We start from the raw sequence: 14,714 nt of genomic DNA, 5'->3' as shown, positions 1-14,714 counted from the left end.
TTTTTGTATATATATATATATATATATATATATATATATAGGTTTCTCTCTAATACTACAATTTTATGAAGTTGGGTTTAGCTAGCTCAGATAAGTTACCAATCTCTCAACCTCATACGTAGCTATCAAGAAGCCATTGCAGGCTATGAATTTAGAGTAGCTAGCTTGTCTAACTATCTTAGCTGGGATGCCTGCTGGCAGGATTGGTAAACTTTAGAAAAGCATGCAATATGTAACGTCTGTCGTTAAATGAAGACCAAGGTGCAGCATGGTAGGCGTTCATGATTTTTAATAAACTGAACACCGCAACAAAATAACAAAACAGAAAAAATGAACGCGCACATTTCTGTCAGGCAACAAAACAGCTAAACAGAAAATAACTCCCCACAAAACCCAAAATCACAACTTATATATGATCCTCAATCGCAAACCTGAACCTATAGGGGAGGGTCCGGGTGGGCATCTACTCTCGGTGGGGGCTCCGGTGCGGGACGCAGACCCCGCTCTGCTTTCGGCTCCCCCCACTTCCGTAGCGCCTCCTGTGCAGGGATCATCGCCGGGACCTCCGGACCGTAGATTGTCGCTGCACGCTCTTGACTGGGGACCATTGCTGGAGGCTCCTTACTGGGGCCCGACGCTGGAGGCTCCTGACTGGGGACCATCGATGGAGACTCCGTTCCCTGGATCCTCGCTGCAGGCTCCGTGCCATGGATCATCACTGGAGGCTTCGGGCCATGGATCATCACTGGAGGCTTCGGGCCATGGATCATCACTTGAGGCTTTATGCCATGGATCATCACTGGAGGCTTCGGGCCATGGATCATCACTGGAGGCTTTGGGCCATTGATCATCACTGGAGACTCTGTTCCCTGGATCATCACTGCAAGCTCCGTGCCATGGATCATCACTGGAGGCTCCATGCCATGGATCATCACTAGAGGCTCCGTGCCATGGATCATCACTAGAGGCTCCGTGCAATGGATCATCACTGGAGGCTCCGTGCCATGGATCATCACTGGAGGCTTCGGGCCATGGATCATCACTGGAGGCTTCGGGCCATGGATCATCACTGGAGGCTTCGTGCCATGGATCATCACTGGAGGCTTCGGGCCATGGATCATCACTGGAGGCTTCGGGCCATTGATCATCACTGGAAACTCCGTTCCCTGGATCATCACTGGAGGCTCCCTGCCATGGATCATCACTGGAGGCTCCGTGCCATGGATCATCACTGGAGGCTCCATGCCATGGATCATCACTGGAGGCTCCGTGCCATGGATCATCACTGGAGGCTTCGGGCCACGGATCATCACTGGAGGCTTCGTGCCACGAATCATCACTGGAGGCTTCGGGCCACGGATCATCACTGGAGGCTTCGGGCCATTGATCATCACTGTAGGCTTCGTGCCATGGATTATCACTGGAGGCTTGGTACGTGGAGCCGGAACACATCTCACCGGACTGAGGAGACGTACTGGAAGCCTGGTGCGTAGAGCTGCCACAGGGCTTACCAGGCTGGGGAGACATACTAGAGGCCTGGTACGTGGAACCGGAACAGGTCTCACCGGATTGGGGAGATGCACTGGAAGCCTGGTGCGTGGAGCAGGCACCGGACGCACTGGGCTTTGCAGACGCCCCGGAGACACAGTGCACAGAGCCGGCGCAGGATATCCTGGGCCGAAGAGACACACTGGAGGCCAGGAGCGCTGAGCCGGCACCATCACTCCTGGTTGGATGCCCACTCTAGCCCGACCAATGCGGGGAGCTGGAATATAGGGCACCGGGCTGTGACTACGCACTGGAGACATGGCGTGCATCACTGCATAACACGGTGCCCGACCGGTCACACGCTCCCCACGGTAAGCACAGGGAGTTGGTTCAGGTCTAAACCCTACCTCCGCCAATCTCCCCGTGGGCCCCCCCCCCAATTTGTTTTTGAAGCTGCCTCTCGGGCTTCCGTGCTAGCCGTGACCTCCGTGCTAGCCGTGACCCCTTGTATGGTTGCTGCCTCTGTCTGCTCCCATGGGAGGTGATCCCTCCCAGCCAGGATCTCCTCCCACATCCAGGATCCTTTACCATTCAGGATGTCCTCCCACGTCCATTCCTTCTGACCACTCTGCTTGGTCTTTTTTGTGGTGGGTAGTTATGTAACGTCCGTCGTTAAATGAAGACCAAGGTGCAGCGTGGTAGGCTTTCATGATTTTTAATAAACTGAACACCCCGCAACAAAATTACAAAGTAGAAAAAACGAAAGTGCGCAGTTCTGTCAGGCAACAAAACAGCTAAACAGAAAATAACTCCCCACAAAACCCAAACTGAAAATCACAACTTATATATGATCCCCAATCAGAGACAACGATAGACAGCTGCCTCTGATTGGGAACCACACATGGCAAAAACAACAAAGAAATAGAAAAAATAGATAACAGAAAACCTAGAATGCCCACCCTAATCACACCCTAACCTAACCAAAAATAGAGAAATAAAAGGCTCTCTAAGGTCAGGGCGTGACATAATAACTAAATACTGAATAAAACTCACATTCCTTTCAATCTTTGACCAAGATTTTAGCAGGGAAGCATATTCAGTTTATTAAAAAATATATATACACCACTCAAGAGGATACAGACAGCTCAAGACGTATGCTTAGATATGCAGAAAATAAACATATGTTTGTCATAGAATGAAGAATAATGATTATAGCTCTATATTGCAGGAAGAAGCTGTTTAAGGTGTTTTACAACCCCCTACAGACCACCCACCAGCCATCCTCATGTACTTCATGCCCTCTCGTGTGTGTGTGTGTGTGTGTGTGTGTGTGTGTGTGTGTGTGTGTGTGTGTGTGTGTGTGTGTGTGTGTGTGTGTGTGTGTGTGTGTGTGTGTGTGTGTGTGTGTGTGTGTGTGTGTGTGTGGAGTGGAGGGAGGGTGGGGTGGGTGGAAGTAGTCAGGGAACTTATATACTCAGAGACAGGAAGAGAAGGACATTAATCCAGTCAATTACTTCTCTCTCATTTTTCCTTTATTTGCATTTCTAAACTACATCTCAAACATCAGTGTCTTGTTTAATAGGACACTCAGCGGAAAACTGAAAATAAAAAGGCACCGTTTCAGTCCGTTTGGTCCCTAATGGGCATGACCCAGTATAGTGATACTCGGTCAGCCACCACTGTGAGATGAATCCTTGTACTGCCACATACTGAGACTGATTCATTTTATAGGTTAAAGGCCAGGGCTCAAGGGGTTAAAAGGTTTTGAATTGTGAGTGTGTGCGTGTGCGTTTAGGGTTGGGGAGTTACATGTCATCTGATTACAATTTTTTGGGGGACTGTAATCAGTTACGTTACCAGCAAAGACATTGTCTCACCTAGCTACCTTAATTTACTGCAGTGGGCTAAATCAGTGTCACAGAGTGGTTCTTGGTAGTCTTCAACAAATCTACTTTGAATCTACTCACTCACATGGTTATGGGCTTAGAACACCTGTACCATGTCAGAAATAGAGTTGAAATGTATTCAATTTTGAGTTTGCATCTCGATATTACACTTTATATATCACAGAAGACTATAAAATATAACAAAGGGACAGATATGACAAATATAAATAATGTTTCGCCCATGAGGCCACTAGTGGGCGATTTGGTCATTTGACTGCAGGAAAGGGCTAAAGGGATACTTTCGGGAAGGAAGTTTGTCAAGGAAGCCCTTTATCTACTTCACAAATGGTATTCATGAGTTCATCTGTCTCTGGGGAAGTAGATAAAAGGCTTCATTGCCAAAATCCTGAAGTATCCCTTTAAGATGAATGCACCAACTAAGTCTCTCTGGATAAGTGCGTCTACTAAATGACTAAAACGTACATGTAAAATGTAAGTGAAGTCACTGATGGCAATTTAGGACAGGTAACTAACGTAAACTCACCCCATTCCGTACAAACCGCGACATTCAAACGAGGCTGCAAAGAAAACGAATGGGACTGTAGCGACTGTGTTGACTTCAAAATCTGGGGTGTGAACTACGTTTCTATTCAAGCGTTGATCGACATGGTAATGGCTCTACTGTATTGGAGAAACTGACCCTTCGTTACATTGTGACGTGTCATGCCGTAACGTACAGCACGCATATAGCAACTATTTCTGTCTTACAATCTCTCTCCACCAGGTGTAGCACTTCTCTCATTGTTTAAAAACAAGAGATGGACAGTGACGGGGGTAAGGGGGGATACCTAGTCATTTTTTGCGTCATCACTGTAAGCGATCATGACTCTCAAAGCCGCTGTTTACTTCTAAGATCACTTTAGCACCGCCCTAAAAACCCGATTCAAATTCGACACAAACCTTCAAATAGGTTTGTAATGACACATTATGTAAACTCTTTATAGTGTTTTATTTACATTTTAGAGGCGGTAAGGTGATAAGTTGGACAGTGCAATTTCCCCACACATCTCCTCTCCTTCTCACTACCACGCATTAGTTTCACTTCCCCACCCGCCATTTTTTTTAAAGACCCGACGGAGCTCATTCCCTGCTTGAATAATGCAGAAACGGGCAGCTTAGAGGCCATGTCATTAATTTTGTTGGAAAGGGGAGAAATTGTGCTTTACATTGGTATTGACATTACAGTCGATCTGGAAGTATTACGTTTTCAGGGCGCTAAAATGAGGTCAATTGTACGAACCAAGGCGATGTCCAAAAGTGAGTGAGTTTACGTTCGTACCTGTAAAGGATTACATTTAGAAAGTCAAGTGTGTTTAACGGAAGAGGTTGGGGGCAACGACCAGATTCACAAAGAAAAATTCCAGGTGCCGAGGAATTTCTCATTATCAGAGCACTGTACCCCTGGTGTCCTAGTGTGTTGTCATTTCTGCGTCTCTCTTCTGGTTGTGTGTAACAGTCTTGCTTCCGTCCCTCTCCTTGCCCCAACCTGGGCTCGAATCAAGGACCCTCTGAACACATCAATAACTTGCCTCCCACAAAGCATCATTACCTATCGCTCCACAAAAGCCGCAGTCAGTACAGAGCAAGGGAAACAATTACTCTGAGCGAGTGACATCACCGATTGAAACGCTATTAGTGTGTACCTCTAATTAGCTAGCCATTTCACACCGGTTACACTCACCCCCCCTTTGACCTCCTCCTTCTCCTTAGCAACCCCAGCTGCTGGGCAGAGCCCAACTGAATGATCCGGGTCAACAGCATCAATGTAACAGTACTGCTTCCGTCCCGCTCTTTGCCCCAATCTGGGCTCAAACCAGGGACCCTCTGAATACATTGACAACAGTCACCCATGAAGCATCGTTACCTATCGCTCCAAAGAACAAGAGAAACAACTACCTCAAGGTTTCAGAGCGAGTAATGTTCTGGGGGAACTGGGCACTCCCTTACCTCTGGTGCAGGGTTCCCCAACTGGAGTTTTCTGGGTCCCAAAAATATATTTTACTTTTATTGATGGACATAAAAGATTAAAAACACCAGCAAATCAGCTCCAAGTGATTTTAATTTTGGAAATCCGTTCCAAAGTACTCCCACGCATAACAGAGATACTGTATATATGTGATTGTATACAAATGTAAACAAGGTTTGATATATTATATCTGTTTGGGAGTCTTGTGGTCTACAGCATTTGCATTTTTCAAATTATTTGTAATTTGGTTCCGGCCCCCTGACCATTCGCTCAAGAAAAGAATCAGCCTGTGGCTGAATCTAATAGGTGATCCCTGCTCTGTTGTGTGTTAAACTCTGACACAGCAGATAGAGGTGAAAGGTCATGAGAACTCGCGGGTGCATCCCAAATGGCACCCTGTTCCCTATATAGTGCATTCCTTTTGATGGGCCCTGGTCAAAAGTAGTGCACTATATAGGGAATATGGTGCCGTTTAGGATGCAACCCAAGTCTCTCCCTTTCCAGACTCATATAAAAAGACAGACAAAAAGATACATCTGTAGGACATAGAGCCTCCACGTGTGTTACCTTAAAGGGGCCTGAGTAGGGTTGCAAAATTCCTGTATTTTTCCAATAATTCCCAGGTTTTTCTTAAATTCTGGTTGAAGGATTCAAAGTGTCCTGCTTATTCCCTCCTGATTCCAGGAATCTTCCAACCGACATTTGCAGCCATAGGCATCACAGTGGTTTGATGTAGGATGGAGTTTCCCCTAAGAACTGGTCTGTGGTCAGTTTTATCTATTGCCTTCATGATGGTTGAAGTTAGGGTTGGGGTAGAACCAAGCTGGTATAGATTAGTACAGACAAGGATGTCAAGGACTGTGGTTGAGTGCATTTTTTAGCAATTCAATTGAATTAAGCATGACCCTTCCATTTGAAATGTTCCATTGAGAATATACATAGGTTTCATCTCTAATGGCACTCTACTATAATATAGCCTAGAGCACAACCTTTGACCAGGGCCTGTAGAATGCCATTAGAGATAAAGTGTCCCTTCATTATAGGTAATTTGTGATGCCAACATCATTTTTCTTTGCCTCTGGGTACAGTTTATTTTAGATTACATTCTTTAAATACAAATGTATCAAGAGCAAGGAGAGTTGACTACTGCATAATCGCTTAGTACGAATAGCGATCTCAGAGAAGCCTACGAATGGTCCGTTAGACCTGTCAGTCGTAGTCTGTTTTTCAGTCTCCTCAGTCACCATTGGTTGAATCGGCAGACAGGCTTCTTGACGTCACATACCAACGAAGCCCACTCCGTTGTTGGAAGCGTTTGGTCTTGCTGTCTCTGTGCCATTCCTTCCGCAAGTGGAATATAGATTTCCTTATCTCAATGTTCCATTCCAATAGAATGAAATAGAATATAGAACCGTTTATCTCTTCTCTGTGTTCCAATCGAAACTGTTACATTCATTCTCATACAATGACATCACAAGAGAGTCAACTGGGCTAAATCCATCATTCCAATTCTGGAACCAGAACGAGAACCGTCAGAACCAGAACCATCTCTTTTTTTTCCATTATCATCACAGCGTGGTAGTGGAAGACTTCCCCTTGGAAGAGAGCACCTGTCGGAACCTTCTTTTGAGCTCTTGCATGTTGGGGGACTTAGGCCGGGCTAGGTGCAGCCCCCCTCTCCTCTTCTCCCCGTTCCCCCCGCCCAGCGCTCGGCTCACCTCGCCGCAGAGGTGCAGGAAGGCGGAGTGGACCCCCTCGTGGTTCTCCCGAGCAGAGACCTCGAAATACGCACCGCCCAGAGAGGCTGCCAAAGACTCACCCTCATCGGCTGGCACCTGGCGGGCACGGAGGAGGTCACTCTTGTTGCCCACCTGGGAGGAGATGAGAGATGGATTAGACCAATGTTAAGGCAATGTCCAGAAATACTTCCAGATAAAACAAAGGTTAACGAGCCACCAGTATGACGAGGACATATACCGGGAGAGTTAAATGTGACATATAATTGAATGTATGGCTATGGACATGGATGTAGTAGATGGGTAACAGATACTGTATAGTTAAATACTAATAACAATAGGATCCAGCTCCCGTTACTAATAGATGTAATATAACAGTCAGACCCACCAGTATGACAGGTATATTCCCTGCAGGGTGGATGCGTCTGACGTGCTGGTAGAGAGGCTGGATGGTTCTATAGCTGCTGTGATCTGTGATGGAGAAGACCAGGACGTATCCATCCGCCCAGTAGATAGACCTGTTGATCTGCTCCTGACAATAAAGTCCCTCTGCATCGTCCTGGATGGAAGGGTGAGGGGAGGAAAGGGGTAAAGGGTAGAGTAGAGAAAGAGAGGAAAGAAAGAGGGAAAGTCAGTGGTATGTAGCTGGTGATGTGTTCATCCGAACTCCTACAGTAGTTTGCACGGTTATTATTATGGGATTATGGAGCAGACAGAAAGACAACACACACTCTTTATCTCAGGCATAGTCTGTTTACAAGACCAGGCCTTTGAATGGGTGGTGGAAGTGAGTTTGATAAATGAACGGGAGCCTCCCTTAGGCCTGGCACTGAATTATCAAAAAACACTTTAGGAGGGAGAAGAATATTTGAGATATGCCCTGATACTGGATGTAGGCCTGTTCTACTGTAACATCATAACTTCTTCCTGGTAGTGAACTAGTGATGAACTGTAAATAAGATGTTTCCACTTGTTATATCCAGACCGGGATCAAATATATCAGCTACCGTATGTATGTCAAACACTTTTTTGCGATGGAGTCAATACAATAGTCCCTAAAGTGCAAACTGAGATACTGTTTTATTTACGGTAACTTTTTGTTTATTGAACCAGAAAGTCCCATGGAGGTCAGAAAATCTATTTCCCAAGGGAGACTTGGCAAGTAATTGAAAGTACTTGACATTTGAAAGGATTTCACATATATTTGACCCAGGTCTGGTTACATACACCCTTAGACTGCAGAGAGGACTAGGAGTTACCTGTAGAGAGATACAGGGGCTGTGTTCCAAATGGCACCATACTCCCTATGGAGACAAGGGCCCATAAGGCTCCATAATGCCTGAGACTCCAGTCACTCTGTTATCATTTGGCAAGCGGTATCGGAGCATCACGTCTCGGACCAACAGGCTCCGAGACAGCTACAACCACCTGGCCATTAGACTGCTGAACAGCTAACCCTAACTGACTCCCTGCACAAACTTGTACTTGTGACTATTTGCACCTAAGAGACAATCTGAAACCTTAGACATTATTTGCACTGACTAAGCAAAACCCTCACACACACATAAACACACACCCAAACACCCACACGCACATACAACACAATCAATGTTACTGTTCTAGTATATACTATTTACAGCATTCCACTGTGTGAACAAGTCACTGCCCACTTTATATTTGTAAATACAGTGTAATACAGTCCATTATTACTATGCTACTTCTCTTATTACTTCTATTACTTGTTATTTTTGACTTGACTCTTTATTGTTTTTAATGTTATTGACTGATGTGCTGCATTGTTGAGGGAGCTTGCACATAAGCATTTCACTGCACCTTTTATGCCTGCTGTAAACTGTGTATGTGATGTGACTAATAAAATGTCATTTGATTTGAAAAGTAGTGCACTATATAGAAAAGATTGCTGGATCGAAATCTGTTGTTCTGCCCCTGAGCAAGGCAGTTAACCCACAGTTCCCCGGGCCCCCGAAGACGTGGATGTCGATTAAGGCAGCCCCCCTCGCCTCTCTGATTCAGAGGTTGAGTTAAATGCAGAAGACACATTCTGTTGTACAACTGACTAGGTATCCCCACTTTCCCTTTCCCATTCCTTAATGTGCTATTTGGGACTCAGCCCTTGTGTGGAGAGAGAGAGAGACCGACCTGTAGAGAGACACAGGGCGTGTCCTGAACCTGTAGTGAAACCTGTTCTCCATCTAGATTGATCTTTCTGGAGTACAGGGCCCCTGGGGACAGAGATAAGCAAAATATTACTGACTATGCACAATGGATTGCTATGCAACAAATGTAAAACAGATGTCAAATGTATAAGTTGCCTGTATTATTAGGGTGGGTGTTTACAGTATAAGTTAATAAAGAGAGACATTTATTGGGTAAACCACTAACGTCTCAGCATCACAGTACCTACTTCACTGTTTAGTGCCCTGTATAGTGCCCTACACGGGGATGCCGAAACGTTGGTGTTTATCCAATAAATTACTGGGAGCCTATAGAGTGTGTGACTCCATTTATTTTTTATAGCCTACAGTTAACTCGCCATTAGTCAGCACTTGTAGTAACTTTTTTGGGTGTGCGCCAGCTCAGGCTTTTCACTGGGTGTTTATAAGTGAAATTGTTTCTAAATGTGTAGTAAACTAGTATGGGGTTCTTACAAGGTTATAACAATGTGAAATGACGAGTTCACGTTTTATTGTCACATGCACAAGTACAGTGCAGTAATCAATATCAAAATAGCATAACTAATACGAAAAAAATAATATACATAACAAAGAAAAACACGAACATAACATACATATAGGGTGAGTGGCAATAACAAATGTACAAGATTATGTATATTACGCAGGGATCCTGGAGTAATTTGAGATAGATATGTACATGTAAAAGGGGATTAGGAGAATGTGACTGGTTGTCATGGTTCCACCTGTCACCAGAGGGCAATAGAGACCATCCTAGAGACAATAACGACACTCAGGTGTGTTCTATTACTCATTCTGATTTCCCTGTTAAAAGAGCTGTGTTTTCTGTTGTACTTTGCAGAAGCTTGAATTGTTTACTGTGTGCGGTCGTTTCCTGAGTAAGTTTTCGAGACTTAGTGTTTGTTGGTTTTTCCAAGTGTACTGGGATCCTGAGGCTACCGTTCTTAGTAAAGTATTATGTTTATCCTTAACCACTGACTCCTCGTTTAGTCTCTTCTCTGCACCTGGGTCCAACCTCGCCACGTCACACTGGCAGCAGGATAAATAATGATAATAATAAACTGTATGGCAGCAGCATAAGTGGTAGGTGGGTGAGTGTATGTGTGTGTGTATTTTATATGAATGGGATTGTTAAAATTCTGAAACCTTACCTGTGTTTGCCTCATAGTCCCCGATGAACCTCTTAGTCAGAAACCTGACTATCAACGCTGTGAATGAAACAAGGAGAAGAGTAGTCTCCAATGAGAAACACTTTGAGAATAATAATGTAGTTGACTACATATTTTCACAGTTGCCATTGAAGAATACTGTACTCCTAGTTGGCATAGGCCAACAACATCCTAAACATGGAAAAATATCGTTGTACCCTTGATCAAGGCACTTAACCCTAATTACTCCTTTAAAATGCTCTGGGTAAGAGTGTCTACTAAATTGAAATATAAACACCTTGAGAAGAATTCTAGAAGGCCACACATCTGTAAGAGAATACTGCATGCTACATACTGTATATTTTTCACTGCTGACATAGCCTGCTCCTTAGTTGGCATAGGCTGTCTGCATCCTAAAACAAATTATGCCCTCTTCCCTACGTACTGCAACTACTTTTCAAAAGTAGGTCACTTTAATAAGGAATGGGACATTTGGGAAATGCGCTCAGCCTGTCTGTCCTGGTCGAGTCTGTGAACGTACACGTCGCCCCCTGGCGAAATTGTTTACCTCTCACTGTTCAACTGGCACACCCGTGTGTAGCCTATCCCAAATACATCATACAATATTTAGGTGGAAATATTAATAAGTAGACGTTTTTCCAAAATCGAAATTTGGATAGGCTATATAGGCTACTTGTATGGCCAATCCGTTTGTACCAAACTGATGCAAATAAAGTATTGCCATTCTAGCATACATTTTCTATTGGGACCCGATGAATAAGCCTCGATAGATTCATTCAAAGAGTCGGACATTAACCTCCGGACTTTCACGACAACGGTGCGATTCAGACTACTTTTGCACACTTCTCGTAAAGCTTGCTCTCCTACCTGTTTTCCCCACGTTGCTCGCTCCCAAAACCACGATCTTGACGTTTTTGTTGGGTACGCAGTCTAGAACGGGATACTCCTGTATTGGAACTAGCAGAAAGTTGCTAGAACCACTATTCATTGTTGTCGTTGGGTCAACAGGAAGACGCATTTAGGAGTCCTTATCGGTCCAGTCTGGGAATGCCGTGCCTCTCTCTTCGTCTTCGTCCCCCCACTGCTAAAACAATCCTGAGCCTCGGGAGCTGAGGCTTAGTGTGTCTCGCCCATGATGATAACTGAAATTATAATCGTCTACTTTGGCTGCTACTCGAAACAATTCTAACTACCACTTGTAGTTCCACTGCATTGAGTGCGCAACAAGTTGACAGGATCCAGTTATTTTGGCGTACCCTGACCAGAACCGTTATTTGACCGTAGGTTTTATATTGTCCCGGTTATTTCACATCGGCTAAGTATACCGAGACAGAGCAGCAAATAGTCCACATAAACCAAAGGGGTTAGAGTAGCCTAGACAAGTCTATCCCTCCTGTTCCAGAGCCCGCAGCAATGGTTCGTCTAGTGAGAGAAGAGAGACAGAGCAGCCGGAGAGGGATGAGAGAGAAGAATGAGTAGGCTAGAGTTGCTGAAGAGGCACAACTCCGCACTGAAATACGTGTTTTTGTCTCACAAATGGCACCCTATTCCGTAGCCTATATAGTGCACTACTTCAGACCATAATCCTATTGGTCCCTGGACCAAAGTAGTGCACTATATAGGGAATAGGGTGCCATGTAGGATCCATATACTTCACCAACTCAAGGTGTCATAGAAAAAATGCACACCCCTCCCCAACATAAAAAATATATATTCACACCACCCTTCCCTTGTACTGTCAAATAAATGTAACACCCTCCCGCCTCACAGAATTAACTCAAAATGATGTTAATACTCACAAATAAGCTCTCGAGTGGCACAGCTGTCTAAGGCAGCTCAGTGCAAGAGGTGCCACTGCAGTCCCTGTTTCAAATCTCGGCTGCATCACATCTGGCGGCGCACAATTGGCCCAGCGTCGTCTGTGTTTGGCTGGGGTAGGCCGTCATTGCAAATTATAATTTGTTCTTAACTGACTCGTCTAGTTAAATGAAGGAAAAAATAACAATACCACAGTTGATGCCACACAGAGCTACGGGCCAGAAGGTTGAGGGTTCGCCAACCACCGCAGTTGAGCTCACGCTCCCTGACTGTTTCATTACTTCACGATCAGAGCCGGTTACAGACAATGGTCAACTAGGAGGGAGTCAGATTATCATCATATTGTTGCCATATTTATAATTATATAAAATAGATGCAACACATTTTACTCCAATAGGTTTCTGTGCAAATCCACCACGCAACCGATAAACAAAACATACCGACTTCAGACATTTCAATAACATGGTTTCTGTTTTCAACACCACAACAGATAGACTATGTCAATCTAGACAAATAGAAAATACATCCCTCGCTTCCTTGAAGGTTTACCAAGTATCAAAGGCTTGGTTTGACAATCTTCCGAATGTCATGAAATTTTTTGGTGTATTTGTCTCTTTCACCAATTTGCCAGTGCACAGTTTGGATTGATTGATTTATTTTATTTGTTTAATTTTGCACGCCCAATTTTTCAGTTTTTGATTTGTTAAAAAAGTTTGAAATATCCAATAAATGTCGATCCACTTCATGATTGTGTACCACTTGTTGTTGATTCTTCACAAAAAAATACAGTTTTATATCTTTAAGTTTGAAGCCTGAAATGTGGCAAAAGGTTGCAAAGTTCAAGGGGGCCGAATACTTTCGCAAGGCACTGTACCACACCCCCTCAGGACTTACTGCTTAATTATTCAAGCATGTCATTACAATGATGAAGATCAGGACAAATAAACATTTAACTTAGAGTAACTGTTGAAAGCGAGGAATGAATGAAGCAACAAAAAAGAAAGAGGAGGTAGGCATGCCACACAACATTAGGGGAAATATTATGAAAAGGTGTGAATTTGTCATAGTACTAATTATACAAATGTAAAAATAAGCCCTATTATATTTCCAAATTAAAATCTAAATCGCTAGCCTAAATTTGTAACTTTGTAGACACATATCCTGCACCAGCATCACATGTTTTCTCCGAGGTTCATGGTTTGAAAGAGGTGTGTAACTGCAGTCCATATACAGTACCAGTCAAAAGTTTGGACACACCTACTCATTCAAAGGTTTTTCTTTATTTCTACTATTTTCTACATTGTAATAAAATAGTGAATACATCAAAACTGTGAAATAACACCAATAGAATCATGTAGTAACCAAAAAAGTGTTAAACAAATGAAAATATATGTTAGATTCTTCAAAGTAGCCACCTGTTGCCTTGATGATATAGGGTGGTATACAAAAGATAGCCCTATTTGGTAAAGACCAAGTCCATATTATGGCAAGAACAGCTCACATAAGCAAATAGAAACGAAAGTCCAACATTACCCTAAGACATGAAGGTCAGTCAATCCAGAAAATGTCAAGAACTTTGAAAGTGCAGTCGCAAAAACCATCAAATGCTTTGCTGAAACTGGCTCTCATGAGGACTGCCACAGGAAAGGAAGACCCAGAGTTACCTCTGCTGCAGAGGATAAGTACATTAGAGTTACCAGCCTCAGAAATTGCAGTCCAAATAAATGCTTCCCAGAGGTCAAGTAACAGACACATCTCACCATCAACTGTTCAGAGGAGACTGCGTGAATCATGCCTTCATGGTTGAATTGCTGCAAAGAAACCATGACTAAAGGACACCAATAAGAAGAAGAGACTTGCTTGGGCATATAAACACGAGTAATGGACATTTGACCTGTGGACATCTGTCCTTTGGTCCGATGAGTCCAAATTGGAGATTTTTGGTTACAATCACCGTGTCTTTGTGAGACGCAGGGTAGGTGAATGGATGATCTCTACATGTGTGGTTCCCACCGTGAAGCATGGCGGAGGAGGTGTGATGGTGATTTGCTGGTGATACTGTCTGATTTATTTATAATTCAAGGCACAATTTGTCAGGACCCGGTTACGAACCCGGGTCTCCGGAGTGAGAAACAGTCACTTAACCAACTGAGCCACGAATAGTCAGCAGAACCCAGAAGATGAGGCAGACACAGCAGTACTTGAGACGGTGTATTTAATAAAGTAAAAAGTGAAGTCCTTCAGGAAAACATGTAACTCCACAACCTCAAAAGGAATTCCACAAGAACAAGGTAATCCACAAGGTAATCCTCCAAGACAAAAAGGTAAATCCACAAGGTGGTAGGTAAAGCATAAAAAGCCTCAAAAGATACTCAAAA

The 14,714-nt window shown here is 43.9% G+C and overlaps 1 protein-coding gene across 1 annotated transcript; it reads right to left on the bottom strand.

The window, feature by feature from the left end:
• Positions 1 to 4,427: 4,427 nt before the first annotated feature.
• Positions 4,428 to 11,988, bottom strand: LOC135516101 (ras-like protein family member 11A-like). Its single transcript, XM_064940141.1, has 5 exons — positions 11,386 to 11,988; positions 10,501 to 10,557; positions 9,297 to 9,379; positions 7,525 to 7,695; positions 4,428 to 7,271 (listed from the first exon to the last, which is right to left on the bottom strand). Exons 1-5 carry the CDS (start codon positions 11,534 to 11,536, stop codon positions 6,969 to 6,971), a joined length of 765 nt encoding a protein of 254 aa, XP_064796213.1. The 5' UTR covers positions 11,537 to 11,988; the 3' UTR covers positions 4,428 to 6,968.
• Between the last annotated feature and the right edge of the window lie 2,726 nt (positions 11,989 to 14,714).

Source organism: Oncorhynchus masou, chromosome 27 (genome assembly GCF_036934945.1).
Source record: "Oncorhynchus masou masou isolate Uvic2021 chromosome 27, UVic_Omas_1.1, whole genome shotgun sequence".
In the NCBI taxonomy this organism is placed as follows: Eukaryota; Metazoa; Chordata; class Actinopteri; order Salmoniformes; family Salmonidae; genus Oncorhynchus; species Oncorhynchus masou.
This window is presented reverse-complemented; position numbering and strand designations above follow the sequence as displayed.

Bases quoted from the DNA above. Each gene is read 5' to 3' on its own strand.
- LOC135516101 (XM_064940141.1), bottom strand. From the start codon at position 11,536: ATGCGTCTTCCTGTTGACCCAACGACAACAATGAATAGTGGTTCTAGC. The intron at 10,558-11,385 runs GTAGGAGAGCAA...TTTCATTCACAG, and splicing joins GAGCAACGTGGGGAAAACAG to CGTTGATAGTCAGGTTTCTG. The intron at 9,380-10,500 runs GTAAGGTTTCAG...CTCTGTCCCCAG, and splicing joins GGACTATGAGGCAAACACAG to GGGCCCTGTACTCCAGAAAG.